The sequence below is a fragment of the Lithobates pipiens genome, unplaced genomic scaffold (genome assembly GCF_037356315.1).
Source record: "Lithobates pipiens isolate NorthernLeopardFrog02 unplaced genomic scaffold, aLitPip1_a1.2 Scaffold_8, whole genome shotgun sequence".
Classification (NCBI taxonomy): Eukaryota; Metazoa; Chordata; class Amphibia; order Anura; family Ranidae; genus Lithobates; species Lithobates pipiens.
The window spans coordinates 692,896,203-692,921,229 of NW_027507903.1; the positions used below are offsets into that span (position 1 = coordinate 692,896,203).

Genomic DNA, 25,027 nt, shown 5'->3' on the forward strand with positions numbered 1-25,027 from the left:
ATGTTGGGGGGACGTATCATGTATAATGTTGGGGGGCTGTATCATGTATAATGTCGGGGGGCTGTATCATGTATAATGTCAGGGGGACGTATCATGTATAATGTTGGGGGGCTGTATCATGTATAATGTCGGGGGGATGTATCGTGTATAATGTCGGGGGGACGTATCATGTATAATGTTGGGGGCTGTATCGTGTATAATGTCGGGGGGACGTATCATGTATAATGTTGGGGGGCTGTATCATGTATAATGTCGGGGGGATGTATCGTGTATAATGTCGGGAGATGTATCATGTATAATGTTGGGGGAGGAATCATGTATAATGTTGGGGGACGTATCATGTATAATGTTGGGGGATGTATCATGTATAATGTTGGGGGATGTATCATGTATAATGTTGGGGGATGTATCATGTATAATGTCAGGGGGCTGTATCTTGTATAATGTCGGGGGACGTATCATGTATAATGTCGGGGGGACGTATCGTGTATAATGTCGGGAGATGTATCATGTATAATGTCGGGGGGATGTATCGTGTATAATGTCGGGAGATGTATCATGTATAATGTCGGGGGGACGTATCATGTATAATGTCGGGGGGACGTATCATGTATAATGTCGGGGGGCTGTATCATGTATAATGTTGGGGGACGTATCATGTATAATGTCGGGGGGATGTATCGTGTATAATGTCGGGAGATGTATCATGTATAATGTTGGGGGACGTATCGTGTATAATGTCAGGGGGCTGTATCATGTATAATGTCAGGGGGCTGTATCTTGTATAATGTCGGGGGACGTATCATGTATAATGTTGGGGGATGTATCATGTATAATGTTGGGGGACGTATCATGTATAATGTTGGGGGATGTATCATGTATAATGTCAGGGGGCTGTATCTTGTATAATGTCGGGGGACGTATCATGTATAATGTCGGGGGGACGTATCGTGTATAATGTCGGGAGATGTATCATGTATAATGTCGGGGGACGTATCATGTATAATGTTGGGGGACGTATCATGTATAATGTCGGGGGGACGTATCATGTATAATGTCGGGGGGCTGTATCATGTATAATGTCAGGGGGCTGTATCATGTATAATGTCCGGGGGCGTATCATGTATAATGTTGGGGGCTGTATCATGTATAATGTTGGGGGGATGTATCATGTATAATGTTGGGGGACGTATCATGTATAATGTTGGGGGGCTGTATCATGTATAATGTTGGGGGATGTATTATGTATAATGTTGGGGGACGTATCATGTATAATGTCGGGGGGACGTATCATGTATAATGTCGGGGGGCTGTATCATGTATAATGTCAGGGGGACGTTTTGTGTATAATGTTGGGGGGACGTTTTGTGTATAATGTTGGGGGGCTGTATCATGTATAATGTTGGGGCATGTTTTGTGTATAATGTTGGGGGACATATCATGTATAATGTCGGGGGGCTGTATCATGTATAATGTCAGGGGACGTATCATGTATAATGTCGGGGGGCTGTACCATGTATAATGTCGGGGGGATGTTTTGTGTATAATGTTGGGGGACATATCATGTATAATGTCGGGGGGGCTGTATCATGTATAATGTCAGGGGGACGTATCATGTATAATGTCGGGGGGACGTATCATGTATAATGTCGGGGGGACGTATCATGTATAATGTCGGGGGGACGTATCATGTATAATGTTGGGGGGACATTTTGTGTATAATGTTGGGGGACATATGTATAATCTCAGGGGGCTGTATCATGTATAATGTTGGGGGACATATCATGTATAATGTCGGGGGGACGTATCATGTATAATGTTGGGGGACGTATCATGTATAATGTCGGGGGGACGTATCATGTATAATGTCGGGGGGCTGTATCATGTATAATGTCGGGGGGACGTATCATGTATAATGTCGGGGGGACGTATCATGTATAATGTCGGGGGGACGTATCATGTATAATGTCGGGGGGACGTATCAAGTATAATGTCGGGGGGATGTTTTGTATATAATGTTGGGGGACGTATCTAGTCTACCGTCGGGGATGTGACTACTTGTGAGAGCAGACATCATTTCCATGGCATTTCTCCTCCATCTTACCGGATGTAGAATCCCCGTTTGTTGCCGTTGGTGTTGTGCAGGGAGGCGCTGCCAGAGCCCAGACTGCTGTTCATCAGCTGTTCCCGCAGGTCGTGGATCTTGGCCTCAAACCGGCTGTACTCTGCAGGGACACATAATAGGACCACATGACTGACAGGAGCCCCATATCCCCCCCATCCTCACCAAGTGTGTTCCTCACAATTTGGTGACAGTGATGGACATCAAATAGAAGGTCAGCAACTCTGTACAATACTCCTTTATTAACTACTCCACAGTAACCACAGGCAGAATACACAGGCGTTGACGCGTTTCGGCCGTTATGACGTCTCTGTACTCAGGCATTGGTTACTGTGGAATAAATGAAGATTTTGTGATCCTTACATTGACTTCTGGGCCTTCTATTTGAATTACAGTGAGTGGAAGTGGCCTCCCTTCCCACCACCATTGTGTTTTCTGTCAGATGGATCATTTACATATCCAATCACCGACTTAAGGAATGGGCACACATTAGCCCAAAACATACAACATAAAGCATATTGCATACCTTCCGGTTTGTATTGTGCAATGATGGTGACGGTCTGGCCAGCGTTCTTCAGAGCGAGTGCTGCTTGTTCATGCGTCGCGTTCCTCAGATCTACTCCGTTCACCTGGCGGTCATTCAGGAAAATTGAGTAATGCACCTTCACTTGGTCACGTGTACAGCAGTCACATATTACACATAATGATACATATACTGCGGTGTCCATACTCACAGAAAGGATCTGATCGCCTTTCCGCAGGGCTCCGCTCAGATCTGCTGGTCCACCCGCCAAAATGAATGAGATAAAAATTCCTTCCCCATCTTCTCCACCAACGATATTAAAACCTAGGCCCGTTGATCCACGATGTATAACAATCCTCCGTGGTTCCCTGTAGAAATGGCAGAGGTGTGACAACCAGAACCCATCTATCCCCACATTGCCCGCATTCTCCACCCGAAATCTCCAACCTTTCTTCTATCCAGATACCAGATTTCTCAATAGAATACATTTTACACCAAACACTGACCATGTCCACCGTCCTTCCACCCCGCCTCACCTCCCTGCCCCTCTTACCGTGGCACCTCCTCCTCTCCCATTAGCTCTTTGGGGATTGGTGAGTATCTTCGAGGTGATGTTGGTGTCATGACTGGTGCATACTCAGGGCCCAGGTAACTGGGGTGACACAAATCACTGTCCAGCTGCTGAGAGTAGGCTGCAAATAGAAAGAGATGAGGATGAAGAAGAGAGGATAGAGAGAGAAGAAAGAAAAGGAAAGCGGGGAAAGGGAGAGCGAGGATTAGTGTAGGGGGTAGGGGTGACAGAGGGAGAGATGGGAAAGAGCGAACAATGCAGAGTGTAGTAGAATTTCATATTAACCAATATATGTTTTATGTTATTCATATTATTATTATATAGTAGTGGTTTTATCATTATTCAATAAGTAAAGCAATAGTTATTAATCTTTAATAATGTATACTATGTTTTCCATAGATTTACATGTTGAACTTTAGATGACCTCTCTGCTTCTTTCTCATACTTTTTATAAGTTTACTGGGTGAAAGTTCATTAGGATAGTTCATTTTAAGTTTTTAACTAAGCGCCATTTAGAAAAGAAAACACTTGACAGCAGATAAATCACAGAGATAAGATAAGAACATCTTATACAGGTGATTTAGAAATAATTATGTGGAATATAGGAAAGTTATGTACAGTACATTAAGTTTGACAGGGTCAAACAAAGGTCTGCTGGTGCCCTCATTAAAACACATTAAAATATATTGAATAAGGAACTGATATATATGTATATATTAATAATTAGACAATATTGAATAAAAGTAATTGGCTTTGTATAGGGCATATATATATACATATATACACACACATACATATAAATATGGATGATACAGTACTTTTTTGTGAAACCCATGTATGTATACATGCACAAAGAATTGTAAAGTGAGAAACAAACACATATAACATATTGGTGGGGTTATAGAAAGTTCATTCTCCCAAAGTCGTAAATCTGTCTTATCAGGACAAGGAGGGTTTGATTTAACACAGGTGGGTGCCATACTGTCTCTAAACAGGTGTTTTTAATTGGACAAAACCAGTTATAAATCACTTTAACATATAGGAATTCTGGGAATGAATAAGTAAGTCTGGTTGTAGAACAGGTGTCAGATATATAGTTAGTTACAATGACGTAGATCTTAGCAAGCAATCATATCTAGGAGAGATGGCTAAGATAAGGCTTGTAAAAGGGAATACAAATGCAAGTTCTACAATTGTTATGCAGACAAGTCAGATAGGAGCTCATAAGGCTGAACTCTATGTATGCTGCCCTATTGCAGGGGTCATAGAGGTCAGAACCAATGGGCAAATATCTGTTCCTTTTGTTGTAACTTGTCTCCTCGTACGAGTCAAATAAAGAAAACCTGTGTCACTGAAGTCCAGCCTGCTTTGATACGTTATTATTCTACATCAAGAGGGAGAGAGGGAGGGAGAGAGGGAGGGAGAGAGGGGGGAGAGAGGGGGGAGAGAGGGGGGAGGAGGGTGGGGTCTGAAAAAGGGAACAGGTGAGATGAAGGTAGAGGAGGAAGCATTGGCAGACAGTGACATACAGGTGAGATGGAGGTAGAGGAGGAAGCGTTGGTAGACGGTGACATACAGGTGAGATGAAGGTAGAGGAGGAAGCGTTGGTAGACAGTGACATACAGGTGAGATGAAGGTAGAGGAGGAAGCGTTGGTAGACGGTGACATACAGGTGAGATGAAGGTAGAGGAGGAAGAGTTGGTAGACAGTGACATACAGGTGAGATGGAGGTAGAGGAGGAAGCGTTGGTAGATGGTGACATACAGGTGAGATGGAGGTAGAGGAGGAAGCATTGGCAGACAGTGACATACAGGTGAGATGGAGGTAGAGGAGGAAGCGTTGGCAGACAGTGACATACAGGTGAGATGGAGGTAGAGGAGGAAGCGTTGGCAGACAGTGACATACAGGTGAGATGAAGGTAGAGGAGGAAGCATTGGCAGACAGTGACATACAGGTGAGATGAAGGTAGAGGAGGAAGCGTTGGTAGACAGTGACATACAGGTGAGATGAAGGTAGAGGAGGAAGCGTTGGCAGACAGTGACATACAGGTGAGATGAAGGTAGAGGAGGAAGCGTTGGTAGACGGTGACATACAGGTGAGATGAAGGTAGAGGAGGAAGCGTTGGTAGACGGTGACATACAGGTGAGATGAAGGTAGAGGAGGAAGCGTTGGTAGACAGTGACATACAGGTGAGATGAAGGTAGAGGAGGAAGCGTTGGCAGACACTGACATACAGGTGAGATGAAGGTAGAGGAGGAAGCGTTGGCAGACAGTGACATACAGGTGAGATGAAGGTAGAGGAGGAAGCGTTGGCAGACAGTGACATACAGGTGAGATGGAGGTAGAGGAGGAAGCGTTGGTAGACGGTGACATACAGGTGAGATGAAGGTAGAGGAGGAAGCGTTGGCAGACAGTGACATACAGGTGAGATGAAGGTAGAGGAGGAAGCATTGGCAGACAGTGACATACAGGTGAGATGAAGGTAGAGGAGAAAGCGTTGGCAGACAGTGACATACAGGTGAGATGAAGGTAGAGGAGGAAGAGTTGGTAGATGGTGACATACAGGTGAGATGGAGGTAGAGGAGGAAGCGTTGGTAGACAGTGACATACAGGTGAGATGGAGGTAGAGGAGGAAGCGTTGGCAGACGGTGACATACAGATGAGATGAAGGTAGAGGAAGAAGAGTTGGTAGACAGTGACATACAGGTGAGATGGAGGTAGAGGAGGAAGCGTTGGTAGACGGTGACATACAGGTGAGATGGAGGTAGAGGAGGAAGTGTTGGTAGACGGTGACATACAGGTGAGATGAAGGTAGAGGAGGAAGCGTTGGCAGACGGTGACATACAGGTGAGATGGAGGTAGAGGAGGAAGTGTTGGCAGACGGTGACATACAGGTGAGATGGAGGTAGAGGAGGAAGCGTTGGTAGACGGTGACATACAGGTGAGATGGAGGTAGAGGAGGAAGCGTTGGCAGACGGTGACATACAGGTGAGATGGAGGTAGAGGAGGAAGTGTTGGCAGACGGTGACATACAGGTGAGATGAAGGTAGAGGAGGAAGAGTTGGTAGACAGTGACATACAGGTGAGATGGAGATAGAGGAGGAAGCGTTGGTAGACGGTGACATACAGGTGAGATGAAGGTAGAGGAGGAAGCGTTGGCAGACGGTGACATACAGGTGAGATGGAAGTAGAGGAGGAAGTGTTGGCAGACGGTGACATACAGGTGAGATGGAGGTAGAGGAGGAAGCGTTGGTAGACGGTGACATACAGGTGAGATGGAGGTAGAGGAGGAAGCGTTGGCAGACGGTGACGTACAGGTGAGATGGAGGTAGAGGAGGAAGCGTTGGCAGACAGTGACATACAGGTGAGATGAAGGTAGAGGAGGAAGCGTTGGCAGACAGTGACATACAGGTGAGATGAAGGTAGAGGAGGAAGCGTTGGTAGACAGTGACATACAGGTGAGATGAAGGTAGAGGAGGAAGCGTTGGTAGACGGTGACATACAGGTGAGATGAAGGTAGAGGAGGAAGCATTGGTAGACAGTGACATACAGGTGAGATGGAGGTAGAGGAGGAAGCGTTGGCAGACAGTGACATACAGGTGAGATGGAGGTAGAGGAGGAAGTGTTGGTAGACGGTGACATACAGGTGAGATGGAGGTAGAGGAGGAAGTGTTGGCAGACGGTGACATACAGGTGAGATGGAGGTAGAGGAGGAAGTGTTGGCAGACAGTGACATACAGGTGAGATGGAGGTAGAGGAGGAAGCGTTGGCAGACAGTGACATACAGGTGAGATGGAGGTAGAGGAGGAAGTGTTGGTAGACGGTGACATACAGGTGAGATGGAGGTAGAGGAGGAAGTGTTGGCAGACGGTGACATACAGGTGAGATGAAGGTAGAGGAGGAAGTGTTGGCAGACGGTGACATACAGGTGAGATGGAGGTAGAGGAGGAAGTGTTGGCAGACAGTGACATACAGGTGAGATGGAGGTAGAGGAGGAAGTGTTGGCAGACAGTGACATACAGGTGAGATGAAGGTAGAGGAGGAAGCGTTGGCAGACAGTGACATACAGGTGAGATGAAGGTAGAGGAGGAAGCGTTGGTAGACGGTGACATACAGGTGAGATGAAGGTAGAGGAGGAAGCGTTGGTAGACACTGACATACAGGTGAGATGAAGGTAGAGGAGGAAGCGTTGGTAGACGGTGACATACAGGTGAGATGAAGGTAGAGGAGGAAGCGTTGGCAGACAGTGACATACAGGTGAGATGGAGGTAGAGGAGGAAGCGTTGGTAGACAGTGACATACAGGTGAGATGAAGGTAGAGGAGGAAGCGTTGGCAGACAGTGACATACAGGTGAGATGAAGGTAGAGGAGGAAGCGTTGGTAGACAGTGACATACAGGTGAGATGAAGGTAGAGGAGGAAGCGTTGGTAGACAGTGACATACAGGTGAGATGAAGGTAGAGGAGGAAGCGTTGGTAGACGGTGACATACAGGTGAGATGAAGGTAGAGGAGGAAGCGTTGGTAGACAGTGACATACAGGTGAGATGAAGGTAGAGGAGGAAGCGTTGGTAGACGGTGACATACAGGTGAGATGAAGGTAGAGGAGGAAGTGTTGGCAGACGGTGACATACAGGTGAGATGGAGGTAGAGGAGGAAGTGTTGGCAGACAGTGACATACAGGTGAGATGGAGGTAGAGGAGGAAGCGTTGGCAGACAGTGACATACAGGTGAGATGGAGGTAGAGGAGGAAGTGTTGGTAGACGGTGACATACAGGTGAGATGGAGGTAGAGGAGGAAGTGTTGGCAGACGGTGACATACAGGTGAGATGAAGGTAGAGGAGGAAGTGTTGGCAGACGGTGACATACAGGTGAGATGGAGGTAGAGGAGGAAGTGTTGGCAGACAGTGACATACAGGTGAGATGGAGGTAGAGGAGGAAGTGTTGGCAGACAGTGACATACAGGTGAGATGAAGGTAGAGGAGGAAGCGTTGGCAGACAGTGACATACAGGTGAGATGAAGGTAGAGGAGGAAGCGTTGGTAGACGGTGACATACAGGTGAGATGAAGGTAGAGGAGGAAGCGTTGGTAGACACTGACATACAGGTGAGATGAAGGTAGAGGAGGAAGCGTTGGTAGACGGTGACATACAGGTGAGATGAAGGTAGAGGAGGAAGCGTTGGCAGACAGTGACATACAGGTGAGATGGAGGTAGAGGAGGAAGCGTTGGTAGACAGTGACATACAGGTGAGATGAAGGTAGAGGAGGAAGCGTTGGCAGACAGTGACATACAGGTGAGATGAAGGTAGAGGAGGAAGCGTTGGTAGACAGTGACATACAGGTGAGATGAAGGTAGAGGAGGAAGCGTTGGTAGACAGTGACATACAGGTGAGATGAAGGTAGAGGAGGAAGCGTTGGTAGACGGTGACATACAGGTGAGATGAAGGTAGAGGAGGAAGCGTTGGTAGACAGTGACATACAGGTGAGATGAAGGTAGAGGAGGAAGCGTTGGTAGACGGTGACATACAGGTGAGATGAAGGTAGAGGAGGAAGCGTTGGTAGACAGTGACATACAGGTGAGATGAAGGTAGAGGAGGAAGCGTTGGTAGACAGTGACATACAGGTGAGATGGAGGTAGAGGAGGAAGCGTTGGTAGACAGTGACATACAGGTGAGATGAAGGTAGAGGAGGAAGCGTTGGCAGACAGTGACATACAGGTGAGATGAAGGTAGAGGAGGAAGCGTTGGTAGACGGTGACATACAGGTGAGATGAAGGTAGAGGAGGAAGCGTTGGTAGACACTGACATACAGGTGAGATGAAGGTAGAGGAGGAAGCGTTGGTAGACGGTGACATACAGGTGAGATGAAGGTAGAGGAGGAAGCGTTGGCAGACAGTGACATACAGGTGAGATGAAGGTAGAGGAGGAAGCGTTGGTAGACAGTGACATACAGGTGAGATGAAGGTAGAGGAGGAAGCGTTGGTAGACGGTGACATACAGGTGAGATGAAGGTAGAGGAGGAAGCGTTGGTAGACACTGACATACAGGTGAGATGAAGGTAGAGGAGGAAGCGTTGGTAGACAGTGACATACAGGTGAGATGAAGGTAGAGGAGGAAGCGTTGGTAGACAGTGACATACAGGTGAGATGAAGGTAGAGGAGGAAGCGTTGGTAGACACTGACATACAGGTGAGATGAAGGTAGAGGAGGAAGCGTTGGTAGACAGTGACATACAGGTGAGATGAAGGTAGAGGAGGAAGCGTTGGTAGACAGTGACATACAGGTGAGATGGAGGTAGAGGAGGAAGCGTTGGTAGACGGTGACATACAGGTGAGATGAAGGTAGAGGAGGAAGCGTTGGTAGACGGTGACATACAGGTGAGATGAAGGTAGAGGAGGAAGCGTTGGTAGACAGTGACATACAGGTGAGATGGAGGTAGAGGAGGAAGCGTTGGTAGACGGTGACATACAGGTGAGATGGAGGTAGAGGAGGAAGCGTTGGTAGACGGTGACATACAAGTTGTGATATCTGGGGGAGCGTAAGAATCATTCAGGTAGACGTTGGTGGGTTTGGCCACTTTCAGGTAGACGATATCTGATGTGTTCTTTAGAGCCGCCACTGCATCTTCATGCATCACATCCTCCAAACTGACATGATTCACCTACAAGACAACAAAGGGTTAAATCTACAAAAGTCTTGCAGCAGCCATTTTGGTATTCATTATAGACCTGGCATATAAACGCATATTATATATATAGACTTTATATCTGCCTTTCTAAAATGCAGTGTGTAAAATTCCCCAGCTGGACGGGCTTCATATGGGTGGTAGAGAATATAGGGAAGGTAGGAGACGGCTTCATATGGGCGATAGGAGAATATGGGGAAGGTAGGAGACGGGCTTCATATGGGTGGTAGGAGAATATAGGGAAGGTAGGAGACGGGCTTCATATGGGTGGTAGAGAATATGGGGAAGGTAGGAGACGGGCTTCATATGGGTGGTAGAGAATATAGGGGAGGTAGGAGACGGGCTTCATATGGGTGGTAGGAGAATATAGGGAAGGTAGGAGACGGGCTTCATATGGGTGGTAGGAGAATATAGGGAAGGTAGGAGATGGGCTTCATATGGGTGGTAGAGAATATAGGGAAGGTAGGAGACGGGCTTCATATGGGTGGTAGGAGAATATAGGGGAGGTAGGAGACGGGCTTCATATGGGTGGTAGGAGAATATAGGGGAGGTAGGAGACGGGCTTCATATGGGTGGTAGGAGAATATAGGGAAGGTAGGAGACGTGCTTCATATGGGTGGTAGAGAATATAGGGAAGGTAGGAGATGGGCTTCATATGGGTGGTAGGAGAATATGGGGAAGGTAGGAGACGGGCTTCATATGGGCGGTAGAGAATATAGGGAAGGTAGGAGACGGGCTTCATATGGGCGATAGGAGAATATGGGGAAGGTAGGAGACGGGCTTCATATGGGTGGTAGAGAATATAGGGAAGGTAGGAGACGGGCTTCATATGGGTGGTAGGAGAATATAGGGAAGGTAGGAGACGGGCTTCATATGGGTGGTAGGAGAACATAGGGAAGGTAGGAGACGGGCTTCATATGGGTGGTAGGAGAATATAGGGAAGGTAGGAGACGGGCTTCATATGGGTGGTAGGAGAATATAGGGAAGGTAGGAGACGGGCTTCATATGGGTGGTAGAGAATATAGGGAAGGTAGGAGACGGGCTTCATATGGGTGGTAGGAGAATATAGGGAAGGTAGGAGACGGGCTTCATATGGGTGGTAGGAGAATATAGGGAAGGTAGGAGACGGGCTTCATATGGGTGGTAGAGAATATAGGGAAGGTAGGAGACGTGCTTCATATGGGTGGTAGAGAATATAGGGAAGGTAGGAGACGGGCTTCATATGGGTGGTAGAGAATATAGGGAAGGTAGGAGACGGCTTCATATGGGTGGTAGAGAATATAGGGAAGGTAGGAGACGTGCTTCATATGGGTGGTAGAGAATATAGGGAAGGTAGGAGACGGGCTTCATATGGGTGGTAGGAGAATATGGGGAAGGTAGGAGACGGGCTTCATATGGGCGGTAGAGAATATAGGGAAGGTAGGAGACGGGCTTCATATGGGCGATAGGAGAATATGGGGAAGGTAGGAGACGGGCTTCATATGGGTGGTAGAGAATATAGGGAAGGTAGGAGACGGGCTTCATATGGGTGGTAGGAGAATATAGGGAAGGTAGGAGACGGCTTCATATGGGTGGTAGGAGAATATAGGGAAGGTAGGAGACGGGCTTCATATGGGTGGTAGAGAATATAGGGAAGGTAGGAGACGGGCTTCATATGGGTGGTAGAGAATATAGGGAAGGTAGGAGACGGGCTTCATATGGGTGGTAGGAGAATATGGGGAAGGTAGGAGACATAGAGGTGAGATGACGGTAGAGGAGGTGATGGTGACATAGAGGTGAGATGACGGTAGAGGAGGTGATGGTGACAGAGGTGAGATGACGGTAGAGGAGGTGACGGTGACAGAGGTGAGGTGATGGTAGAGGAGGTGACGGTGACAGAGGTGAGGTGATGGTAGAGGAGGTGACGGTGACATAGAGGTGAGATGAAGGTAGAGGAGGTGACGGTGACATAGAGGTGAGATGACGGTAGAGGAGGTGACGGTGACATAGAGGTGAGGTGATGGTAGAGGAGGTGATGGTGACATAGAGGTGAGATGACGGTAGAGGAGGTGACGGTGACAGAGGTGAGATGAAGGTAGAGGAGGTGACGGTGACATAGAGGTGAGATGAAGGTAGAGGAGGTGATGGTGACAGAGGTGAGATGACGGTAGAGGAGGTGACGGTGACAGAGGTGAGATGAAGGTAGAGGAGGTGACGGTGACATAGAGGTGAGATGACGGTAGAGGAGGTGATGGTGACAGAGGTGAGATGACGGTAGAGGAGGTGACGGTGACATAGAGGTGAGATGACGGTAGAGGAGGTGACGGTGACATAGAGGTGAGATGACGGTAGAGGAGGTGATGGTGACAGAGGTGAGATGAAGGTAGAGGAGGTGACGGTGACATAGAGGTGAGATGAAGGTAGAGGAGGTGACGGTGACATAGAGGTGAGGTGATGGTAGAGGAGGTGACGGTGACATAGAGGTGAGATGACGGTAGAGGAGGTGACGGTGACATAGAGGTGAGGTGATGGTAGAGGAGGTGACGGTGACATAGAGGTGAGATGACGGTAGAGGAGATGACGGTGACATAGAGGTGAGATGATGGTAGAGGAGGTGATGGTGACATAGAAGTTAGATGACGGTAGAGGAGGTGATGGTGACATAGAGGTGAGATGACGGTAGAGGAGGTGACGGTGACATAGAGGTGAGATGACGGTAGAGGAGGTGATGGTGACATAGAGGTGAGATGATGGTAGAGGAGGTGACGGTGACATAGAGGTGAGGTGATGGTAGAGGAGGTGACGGTGACATAGAGGTGAGATGAAGGTAGAGGAGGTGACGGTGACGGTGACATAGAGGTGAGATGACGGTAGAGGAGGTGATGGTGACAGAGGTGAGATGAAGGTAGAGGAGGTGACGGTGACATAGAGGTGAGATGAAGGTAGAGGAGGTGACGGTGACATAGAGGTGAGATGACGGTAGAGGAGATGACGGTGACATAGAGGTGAGATGATGGTAGAGGAGGTGATGGTGACATAGAAGTTAGATGACGGTAGAGGAGGTGATGGTGACATAGAGGTGAGATGACGGTAGAGGAGGTGACGGTGACATAGAGGTGAGATGACGGTAGAGGAGGTGATGGTGACATAGAGGTGAGATGATGGTAGAGGAGGTGACGGTGACATAGAGGTGAGGTGATGGTAGAGGAGGTGACGGTGACATAGAGGTGAGGTGATGGTAGAGGAGGTGACGGTGACATAGAGGTGAGGTGATGGTAGAGGAGGTGACGGTGACATAGAGGTGAGATGACGGTAGAGGAGGTGACGGTGACATAGAGGTGAGATGACGGTAGAGGAGGTGATGGTGACATAGAGGTGAGATGACGGTAGAGGAGGTGATGGTGACATAGAGGTGAGATGACGGTAGAGGAGGTGATGGTGACATAGAAGTGAGATGACGGTAGAGGAGGTGATGGTGACATAGAGGTGAGATGACGGTAGAGGAGGTGACGGTGACATAGAGGTGAGGTGATGGTAGAGGAGGTGACGGTGACATAGAGGTGAGGTGATGGTAGAGGAGGTGACGGTGACATAGAGGTGAGATGATGGTAGAGGAGGTGACGGTGACATAGAGGTGAGATGATGGTAGAGGAGGTGACGGTGACATAGAGGTGAGATGACGGTAGAGGAGGTGATGGTGACATAGAGGTGAGATGACGGTAGAGGAGGTGATGGTGACATAGAGGTGAGATGACGGTAGAGGAGGTGACGGTGACATAGAGGTGAGATGACGGTAGAGGAGGTGATGGTGACATAGAGGTGAGATGACGGTAGAGGAGGTGACGGTGACATAGAGGTGAGATGACGGTAGAGGAGATGACGGTGACATAGAGGTGAGATGACGGTAGAGGAGGTGATGGTGACATAGAGGTGAGATGACGGTAGAGGAGGTGACGGTGACATAGAGGTGAGGTGATGGTAGAGGAGGTGACGGTGACAGAGGTGAGATGACGGTAGAGGAGGTGATGGTGACATAGAGGTGAGGTGATGGTAGAGGAGGTGATGGTGACATAGAGGTGAGATGACGGTAGAGGAGGTGACGGTGACATAGAGGTGAGATGACGGTAGAGGAGGTGATGGTGACATAGAGGTGAGGTGATGGTAGAGGAGGTGACGGTGACATAGAGGTGAGATGACGGTAGAGGAGGTGACGGTGACATAGAGGTGAGATGACGGTAGAGGAGGTGATGGTGACATAGAGGTGAGGTGATGGTAGAGGAGGTGATGGTGACATAGAGGTGAGATGACGGTAGAGGAGGTGATGGTGACATAGAGGTGAGATGAAGGTAGAGGAGGTGATGGTGACAGAGGTGAGCTGACGGTAGAGGAGGTGACGGTGACATACAGGTGAGGTGACGGTAGAGGAGGGACAGGGCACTGAGCAGACTTCACCTTGAATTACATGTATGTCAGGAATTCTTCTGACCACGCCCCCCAGGATGGATCTCAAGTCTATCTTTTGATGAACCTAGCTAACATGGAGAAATAACGGAGAAAAGGTGCTGAACTCACCGCTAGAATTTTGTCTCCAATCTGAAGCCGGCAATCCTTGTGTGCTGCTCCGCCCTCAATAATCTTCGTCACATATATACTATTATCTCCAGGAATGTGCTGGTTCCCGACACCGCCGGCAATGCTGAAGCCAAGACCTGAGCAGAGAGGACACTATGGCGTCACCGGCAGAGGACATACTATTTGATGTTCTATATACTGTATACATATGTCTGCCTATTCCCATGTTGTACGAACAGTATATATATTATATGTACATATTGTAAGGGATCTTCCCGGGGTAGGGTGTGTTTGGACACAGTTCACAGCAGACTTGGAATTTATAAAGCAGATCTTGGCGTTTATTCGTGGTACAAACAGTCCAGCAAACAAAATATACAGCAACACCGTGCTTTCTAAGTACAACAAAAATAAAAGTCCTAGCCCGGCTGGGCGCTTACTAACAGGTTCTGCTCACCTATCTGACACTTACAAACACAGCGTCTTTCGCCTGGATATCGCAGGGTGAGTTTTAGCTCCAGCAGTGGCTGTGCTTGCAGCTTCCTTCAACACACAGATTGTTCATTCCCTGGCTGAGAGCAATCACCTGCAGACCCTGCAGAGCCTTTAGCTTCCCAGGCTAATTAGGATCAAAGCTCACCTGATCCAAAACCCAGAACTGGATCGGGGGATGTGGAATGACAGGTCCCTCTACCAAACCTACCTGCCATTCCATATAAACCCAGGCCCGGCAAAATTAAATAACAACTCAGCAGCATATCGCTGCTGAGAAACTGATCCATCCTGGATTTACCATCTCACACTGTGTAGCAACCTAGGTGAGATGTACACCCCCTCGATCACTTCTCCAGTGACATGTCTACAATATCTATATATTAGTCTGCCTATTCCCAATACACGCTGTGACGGAACCGATCCCACACTCCGATTGAGTGCTTCCATCTATATACCGCTTCCTAAGTCCTGGAACACAAGTCCAATGGATCTGGCTATAGGAACCCCCGAGAACTAGACGACACCAGTCTTGGAGGACATCAGGAATTACCTTTATTTGAGATCTCACACAAAATAACAAAAACAGGGGGGTGACTAAAACCTAACCTAATTAGCATGAGCTAATTATCTAAATCAACACTCAGGCAAGTTGACTGAGGGATAAGACTTTTCGGCTCCTAGCTCACTAACAATTCAATTGCAGGTTAATTAGCACAAACAACAAAACAATAATAGGTGAAATACTCTTTAGAATCGGTGTCAAGCCAGACTAGACTCATTTACATTATACAAGACAACAGACAGGTGGCTGGAGGTGATGATATTAGCATCTAAGAGTTTGTGTCCCAATAGTGTGATTCAGTCTATTGCTAACATGGCATTTACATATTCAGAGTCTGTGTGTCTTGGGGGGGGGGGGGGGCACGGACCTGAATCCAAGTAACACCACCTCAGGGGTCCCCAGGCATACAGCTCACAAAGAGCACCGTTCCCCCAAATGCCAGGGCCCATAATCACAAGGCAAGAGGCTCGCATTCAGTCCCCTCCAAGAGCCTCGGTCCCGGCTAGGTCTGTCACACACCCTGTCACCCTGTAGCAGAAACTACATTGGTGGGGTCCCATTATATATATTGGTGGCGGGGGTCTACAGGAGCAGAGATTACAACATGGTGGGGGCATGATATCGCCATCCCTTTTCAGTGATAGCTGTTGGCAGAGCCCTCCAGAGCAGAGCTTAGACGGGGTGGGGGCACGAGTAAAGAGTGCCACATTATACCCCCATCACTTTTCAGTGACTTACCTTTTGGCCCTTTGATCAGTTTGATCTCAAGGATCTTCTCAGACGCCGGTTTTCTGCGCATGACATAAAGTCGGACTATGGAACCGGCATCCTTCAGAGCCTCCACGGCAGTGCTGTGCGTCACCTCCCGTACGTCTACCTCATTTACAAACAGGATGCTGTCATTCACCCTGAGAGGGAAACACAAAAAAGAGGTCAGTTCTGGTGGAAATGATTGGCTGACGGGGACGAGAGCGTGGGTATGGTAAATGGTGATTGGATGATGGGGGAGGGTGGGCAGGTATGACGAAGGATGGCTAGATGATGGAGGAGGGAGAGCTGTTGCAGTGGAAGATAACCAAATCGTTATAGTGAAAGATGATTGGATGATGAGAGAAGAAGGGCAGATATATCAGAAAATGACTAGATGACGGAGGAGGGTGGGCAGCTCTGGTGGAAGATGGTTGGATGATCTCAGAAGGTGGGCAGCTCTGGTGGAAGATGGTTGGATGATCTCAGGAGGTGGGCAGCTCTGGTGGAAGATGATTGGATGATCTCAGGAGGTGGGCAGTTATAGTGAAAGATGATTGGATGATGAGAGAAGAAGGGCAGATATATCAGAAAATGACTAGATGACGGAGGAGGGTGGGCAGCTCTGGTGGAAGATGATTGGATGATCTCAGAAGGTGGGCAGCTCTGGTGGAAGATGGTTGGATGATCTCAGAAGGTGGGCAGTTATAGCGAAAGATGATTGGATGATGAGAGAAGAAGGGCAGATATATCAGAAAATGACTAGATGACGGAGGAGGGTGGGCAGCTCTGGTGGAAGATGATTGGATGATCTCAGAAGGTGGGCAGCTCTGGTGGAAGATAGTTGGATGATCTCAGAAGGTGGGCAGTTATAGTGAAAGATGATTGGATGATGAGAGAAGAAGGGCAGATATATCAGAAAATGACTAGATGACGGAGGAGGGTGGGCAGCTCTGGTGGAAGATGATTGGATGATCTCAGAAGGTGGGCAGCTCTGGTGGAAGATGGTTGGATGATCTCAGAAGGTGGGCAGTTATAGTGAAAGATGATTGGATGATGAGAGAAGAAGGGCAGATATATCAGAAAATGACTAGATGACGGAGGAGGGTGGGCAGCTCTGGTGGAAGATGATTGGATGATCTCAGAAGGTGGGCAGCTCTGGTGGAAGATGGTTGGATGATCTCAGAAGGTGGGCAGTTATAGTGAAAGATGATTGGATGATGAGAGAGGAAGGGCAGATATATCGGAAAATGACTAGATGATGGAGGAGGGTGGGCAGCTCTGGTGGAAGATGATTGGATGATCTCAGAAGGTGGGCAGCTCTGGTGGAAGATGGTTGGATGATCTCAGAAGGTGGGCAGCTCTGGTGGAAGATGGTTGGATGATCTCAGAAGGTGGGCAGCTCTGGTGGAAGATGGTTGGATGATCTCAGAAGGTGGGCAGCTCTGGTGGAAGATGGTTGGATGATCTCAGAAGGTGGGCAGTTATAGTGAAAGATGATTGGATGATGAGAGAGGAAGGGCAGATGTATCGGAAAATGACTAGATGACGGAGGAGGGTAGGCAGCTCTGGTGGAAGATGATTGGATGATCTCAGAAAGTGGGCAGCTCTGATGGAAGATGATTGGATGATCTCAGGAGGTGGGCAGCTCTGGTGGAAGATGATTGGATGATCTCAGGAGGTGGGCAGTTATAGTGAAAGATGATTGGATGATGAGAGAAGAAGGGCAGATATATCGGAAAATGACTAGATGACGGAGGAGGGTGGGCAGCTCTGGTGGAAGATGATTGGATGATCTCAGAAGGTGGGCAGCTCTGGTGGAAGATGGTTGGATGATCTCAGGAGGTGGGCAGCTCTGGTGGAAGATGATTGGATGATCTCAGGAGGTGGGCAGCTCTGGTGGAAGATGGTTGGATGATCTCAGGAGGTGGGCAGCTCTGGTGGAAGATGATTGGATGATCTCAGGAGGTGGGCAGTTATAGTGAAAGATGATTGGATGATGAGAGAGGAAGGGCAGATGTATCGGAAAATGACTAGATGACGGAGGAGGGTAGGCAGCTCTGGTGGAAGATGATTGGATGATCTCAGAAAGTGGGCAGCTCTGGTGGAAGATGGTTGGATGATCTCAGGAGGTGGGCAGCTCTGGTGGAAGATGATTGGATGATCTCAGGAGGTGGGCAATTATGGTAAAAGATGATGGAACTATAGCTTTTCTTTCCTAGGGCCTCCTCTTGTCAGCCTCCTATAGGTCGGCTCCGCCCTCCTGAGCCCCTAGGACAGCCCCTAACGGGAACATAAATTGAGGCTGGCTCCTCCTCCCGTAACTAGACTCATTGACACGAGGAGGATCCAGGAGGAAACAATTATGGTAAGTATCAGCTAAACAATTTTCCAGATTTCTGAACCTCCTTATGGCCGCCTACTAAGGTATGTGCCATCAAAAAATAGAAGAAGAGGGAAGCAGTAGCAGTCTTCAATGAATAGAAGAAGAATGCTCATTATTTAGACAAAGCAGTGAAAGTTCCTGTGGGATCTACAGGCCCAAAACTCGCATCAATCCTGTAATAAATGGAGTTGGGTGTTGCTGGCTTACAAATGGTCTCCAGCGCCACGTTTCCAGTCATTTGCCTGCAGACCCCACAACTCGGCTAGAATGATTTCGGAGGAGGGAGGAAGAACAGACGACGTATAGGCCAGTTGAATGGAAAGGAAAGCCCATAACGTCTCCAACTGATCTTCTACCACTTCCATCAGCTCATTCCCCACAGTTACAACCTTTTGTACCACCTCCACCACTGTTGGCGCTATATGAATCTTGTATAATAATAATACCAGCAGTACTGCATAGCCCACAGAAGGGGAACCATGGCCTTCTCAGCCAATATGGTAAAATGGTAATGGCCTGGACACCCCTCCAGCTGTAACAACATCTAGCCAAGATTGTCTGACGCAAAGGTGAGAAAGGAGCATCCATCATACAGAGGGGCTAGGGAGGCACTGCTGACCCATAGAAGGCTGAGGAGAAGAGGTATAGAAAAATTGGATAATTGAGGAGGGAGGCCATTTATGGTGAGAGACGACTGGATGATGGGGATGAAAGAGGTTATGAAAGAATGACAAGGAAGGTTATAATGGAAGATGGTTGGATGATGGAGGAAGGAGGGTGGGTTATGAAGGAAGGTGATTGGATGATGGGGATGACAGGGAGGCTTTGAAAGAAGATGGTTGGATGATGGAGTAAGGAGGGTGGATATAAAGGAAGATGATTGGATGATGGGAAAGGGAGGAAGGTTATGAAGGAAGATGGTTGGATGATGGGAAAGGTTATGAAGGAATATGGTTGGATGATAGGAAAGGGAGGAAGGTTATGAAGGAAGATGATTGGATCATGGGAAAGGTTATGAAGGTAGATGGTTGGATGATGGGAAAGGGAGGAAGGTTATGAAGGAAGATGATTGGATCATGGGAAAGGGAGGAATGTTATGAAGGAAGATGGTTGGATGATGGGAAAGGGAGGAATGTTATGAAGGAAGATGGTTGGATGATGGGAAAGGGAGGAAGGTTATGAAGGAAGATGACTGGATGATGGGAAAGGGAGAAAGGTTATGAAGGAAGATGATTGGATCATGGGAAAGGGAGGAATGTTATAAAGGAAGATGGTTGGATGATGGGAAAGGGAGGAAGGTTATGAAGGAAGATGATTGGATGATGGCAAAGGGAGGAAGGTTATGAAAGAAGATGATTTGATGATGGAGGAAGGAGAGTGGTTATGAAGGAAGATGATTGGATGATGGGAAAGGGAGGGTCGTTATGAAGGAAGATGGTTGGATGATGAGGAAGGGAGGAAGTTTATGAAGGAAGATGATTGGATGATGGGAAAGGGAGGAATGTTATGAAGGAAGATGGTTGGATGATGGGAAAGGGAGGAAGGTTATGAAGGAAGATGGTTGGATGATGGGAAAGGTTATGAAGGAATATGGTTGGATGATAGGAAAGGGAGGAAGGTTATGAAGGAAGATGATTGGATCATGGGAAAGGTTATGAAGGAAGATGGTTGGATGATGGGAAAGGGAGGAAGGTTATGAAGGAAGATGATTGGATCATGGGAAAGGGAGGAATGTTATGAAGGAAGATGGTTGGATGATGGGAAAGGGAGGAATGTTATGAAGGAAGATGGTTGGATGATGGGAAAGGGAGGAAGGTTATGAAGGAAGATGACTGGATGATGGGAAAGGGAGAAAGGTTATGAAGGAAGATGATTGGATCATGGGAAAGGGAGGAATGTTATAAAGGAAGATGGTTGGATGATGGGAAAGGGAGGAAGGTTATGAAGGAAGATGATTGGATGATGGCAAAGGGAGGAAGGTTATGAAAGAAGATGATTTGATGATGGAGGAAGGAGAGTGGTTATGAAGGAAGATGATTGGATGATGGGAAAGGGAGGGTCGTTATGAAGGAAGATGGTTGGATGATGGGGAAGGGAGGAAGTTTATGAAGGAAGATGATTGGATGAAGGAGGAAGGAGGGTGGTTATGAAGGAAGATGATTGGATGATGGGAAAGGGAGGAATGTTATGAAGGAAGATGATCGGATGATGGGAAAGGGAGGAAGGTTATGAATGAATATGATTGGATGATGAGAAAGGTTATGAAGGAAGATGGTTGGATGATGGGACAGGTTATGAAGGAAGATGGTTGGATGATGGGACAGGTTATGAAGGAAGATGGTTGGATGATGGGAAAGGGAGGAAGGTTATGAAGGAAGATGATTGGATGATGGGAAAGGGAGGAAGGTTATGAAGGAAGATGGTTGGATGATGGAGGAAGGAGGATGGTTATGAAGGAAGATGGTTGGATGATGGGAAAGGTTATGAAGGAAGATGATTGGATGATGTGAAAGGTTATGAAGGAAGATGGTTGGATGATGGGTAAGGTTATGAAGGAAGATGATTGGATGATGTGAAAGGTTATGAAGGAAGATGGTTGGATGATGGAGGAAGGAGGGTGGTTATGAAGGAAGATGGTTGGATGATGGGAAAGGTTATGAAGGAAGATGGTTGGATGATGGGGAAGGGAGGAAGGTTATGAAGGAAGATGGTTGGATGATGGGGAAGGGAGGAAGGTTATGAAGGAAGATGACTGGATGATGGGAAAGGGAAGAAGGTTATGAAGGAAGATGACTGGATGATGGGAAAGGGAGAAAGGTTATGAAGGAAGATGATTGGATCATGGGAAAGGGAGGAATGTTATAAAGGAAGATGGTTGGATGATGGGAAAGGGAGAAAGGTTATGAAGGAAGATGGTTGGATGATGGGAAAGGGAGGAATGTTATAAAGGAAGATGGTTGGATGATGGGAAAGGGAGGAAGGTTATGAAGGAAGATGATTGGATGATGGGAAAGGGAGGGTCGTTATGAAGGAAGATGGTTGGATGATGGGGAAGGGAGGAAGGTTATGAAGGAAGATGATTGGATGATGGGAAAGGGAGGAAGGTTATGAAAGAAGATGATTTGATGATGGAGGAAGGAGGGTGGTTATGAAGGAAGATGATTGGATGATGGGAAAGGGAGGGTCGTTATGAAGGAAGATGGTTGGATGATGGGGAAGGGAGGAAGTTTATGAAGGAAGATGATTGGATGAAGGAGGAAGGAGGGTGGTTATGAAGGAAGATGATTGGATGATGGGAAAGGGAGGAATGTTATGAAGGAAGATGATCGGATGATGGGAAAGGGAGGAAGGTTATGAAGGAAGATGATTGGATGATGGGAAAGGGAGGAAGGTTATGAATGAATATGATTGGATGATGAGAAAGGTTATGAAGGAAGATGGTTGGATGATGGGAAAGGGAGGAAGGTTATGAATGAATATGATTGGATGATGAGAAAGGTTATGAAGGAAGATGATTGGATGATGGGAAAGGGAGGAAGGTTATGAATGAATATGATTGGATGATGAGAAAGGTTATGAAGGAAGATGGTTGGATGATGGAGGAAGGAGGGTGGTTATGAAGGAAGATGGTTGGATGATGAGAAAGGTTATGAAGGAAGATGGTTGGATGATGGGACAGGTTATGAAGGAAGATGGTTGGATGATGGGACAGGTTATGAAGGAAGATGGTTGGATGATGGGACAGGTTATGAAGGAAGATGGTTGGATGATGGGAAAGGGAGGAAGGTTATGAAGGAAGATGATTGGATGATGGGAAAGGGAGGAAGGTTATGAAGGAAGATGGTTGGATGATGGAGGAAGGAGGATGGTTATGAAGGAAGATGGTTGGATGATGGGAAAGGTTATGAAGGAAGATGATTGGATGATGTGAAAGGTTATGAAGGAAGATGGTTGGATGATGGGTAAGGTTATGAAGGAAGATGATTGGATGATGTGAAAGGTTATGAAGGAAGATGGTTGGATGATGGGTAAGGTTATGAAGGAAGATGGTTGGATGATGGAGGAAGGAGGGTGGTTATGAAGGAAGATGGTTGGATGATGGGAAAGGTTATGAAGGAAGATGGTTGGATGATGGGGAAGGGAGGAAGGTTATGAAGGAAGATGGTTGGATGGTGGAGGAAGGAGGGTGGTCATGAAGGAAGATGGTTGGATGATGGAGGAAGGAGGGTGGTCATGAAGGAAGATGGTTGGATGATGGAGGAAGGAGGGTGGTCATGAAGGAGGACGATTCATTGATGGGGGTAAATGATGGTGGTTATTATGCAGATGAATTTTCTGATGGGGAAGGGAGGAAGGTTATGAAGGAAGATGGTTGGATGATGGGGAAGGGAGGAAGGTTATGAAGGAAGATGGTTGGATGATGGAGGAAGGAGGGTGGTCATGAAGGAAGATGGTTGGATGATGGGAAAGGGAGGAAGGTTATGAAGGATGATGATTGGATGATGGAGGAAGGAGGAAGGTTATGAAGGAAGATGGTTGGATGATGGAGGAAGGAGGGTGGTCATGAAGGAAGATGGTTGGATGATGGGAAAGGTTATGAAGGAAGATGGTTGGAGTAGGGAGGATAGTTATTGTGGTGGATAACTGAATGATGGGGAAAGGGAGGAAGGTTATGAAGGATGATGATTGGATGATGGAGGAAGGAGGAAGGTTATGAAGGAAGATGGTTGGATGATGGGAAAGGTTATGAAGGAAGATGGTTGGAGTAGGGAGGATAGTTATTGTGGTGGATAACTGAATGATGGGGAAAGGGAGGATGGTTAAGGTGAAAGGTGACTGGATGATAGAAGAGGGAGAATGGTTATGGGGGAAGCTGACTGGATAATGGTGAGGAGAGAATTCTTATGGTGGAGGATGATTGGATGATAACCCTAAGGGACAGTAGTTGGTAGGCTGTGATGGAGAATGATTGGATGATGGAAGAGGGAAATCTGTTATGCGGGAAGGTGATTGGATGCTAGGTATGGGAAGGTGGTGTTTAGAGGAAGATGATTGGATGATGGGGAGGGAGGGTGTTTACAGTGGAGAATGATTCTATATGCCTTGTGTTCCCCTTAATGCATTTATATTGGCTATAATGAATGTTACGGCTACTATAAAATGGATAATATGTTATAGCTTTGTGAATGGACCCAGTGGCTGACCATACCGGCACACCACCTCACACACAATTTGATTCCATAATACGAGAAATGGTCTCCCTCTTCTCATCGGAATTGTCTTCAATCTAGTCAAACGTTCTAATTACACATTGTAAAACAATCGTAGGGATCTGCTGCCTTACATGTCTTAATTTGTAAATGCCTTTAAACATATTATGTGTGCACTTCCTGCCCCTGGTTGTTGGCCCCAAAAGGAGGAGGTGGGAGAGAGTAAGTCTCGGCCACATGTCCTGTCCATGTGGCTAAATCCTGGACCAGAAGAGACTATTATAAACTATTATGGAGGAACTGAAGAGCCAAGTAGATAGACTGACTCTGTGTTCCAGTGCCATACCCAAGTTCCTGCCTGTGAGAAGCTCTGTTGGACAACAGTTGGAGGATCTCCCCCCCTCTCCCTGTCTTGGTTGGAGTCCCTGTCTTGGTTGGAGTTCCAGTCTTGGTTGGAGGCCCTGTCTTGGTTGGAGTCCCAGTCTTGGTTGGAGGCCCTGTCTTGGTTGGAGTCCCTGTCTTGGTTGGAGGCCCTGTCTTGGTTGGAGGTCCAGTATTGGTTGGAGGCCCTGTCTTGGTTGGAGGCCCAGTATTGGTTGGAGGCCCTGTCTTGGTTGGAGTCCCTGTCTTGGTTGGAGTCCCTGTCTTGGTTGGAGGACCTGTCTTGGTTGGAGGCCCTGTCTTGGTTGGAGGCCCTGTCTTGGTTGGAGGACCTGTCTTGGTTGGAGGCCCAGTCTTGGTTGGAGTCCCTGTCTTGGTTGGAGGCCCTGTCTTGGTTGGAGGCCCTGTCTTGGTTGGAGGGCCAGTATTGGTTGGAGGCCTTGTCTTGGTTGGAGGCCCTGTCTTGGTTGGAGGCCCAGTCTTGGTTGGAGTCCCTGTCTTGGTTGGAGGCCCAGTCTTGGTTGGAGGCCCAGTCTTGGTTGGAGGTCCAGTCTTGGTTGGAGGCCCAGTCTTGGTTGGAGTCCCAGTCTTGGTTGGAGGCCCTGTCTTGGTTGGAGGCCCAGTCTTGGTTGGAGGCCCTGTCTTTGTTGGAGGCCCAGTCTTGGTTGGAGTCCCAGTCTTGGTTGGAGGCCCTGTCTTGGTTGGAGGCCCTGTCTTGGTTGGAGGCCCAGTCTTGGTTGGAGGCCCTGTCTTTGTTGGAGGCCCAGTCTTGGTTGGAGGCCTAGTCTTGGTTGGAGGC

General features: G+C 47.7%; 1 protein-coding gene across 1 annotated transcript in view; it reads right to left on the bottom strand.

The window, feature by feature from the left end:
- LOC143962468 (disks large homolog 4-like) overlaps positions 1 to 25,027 on the bottom strand; it is a gene marked incomplete in the record, with an annotated part of 306,432 nt that overhangs the window by 40,710 nt on the left and 240,695 nt on the right. Inside the window, 7 exon segments of the mRNA XM_077471743.1 lie at positions 2,105 to 2,225; positions 2,649 to 2,751; positions 2,857 to 3,013; positions 3,199 to 3,337; positions 9,728 to 9,872; positions 14,448 to 14,584; positions 16,243 to 16,412. Coding sequence (XP_077327869.1) covers positions 2,105 to 2,225; positions 2,649 to 2,751; positions 2,857 to 3,013; positions 3,199 to 3,337; positions 9,728 to 9,872; positions 14,448 to 14,584; positions 16,243 to 16,412 — 972 coding nt within the window.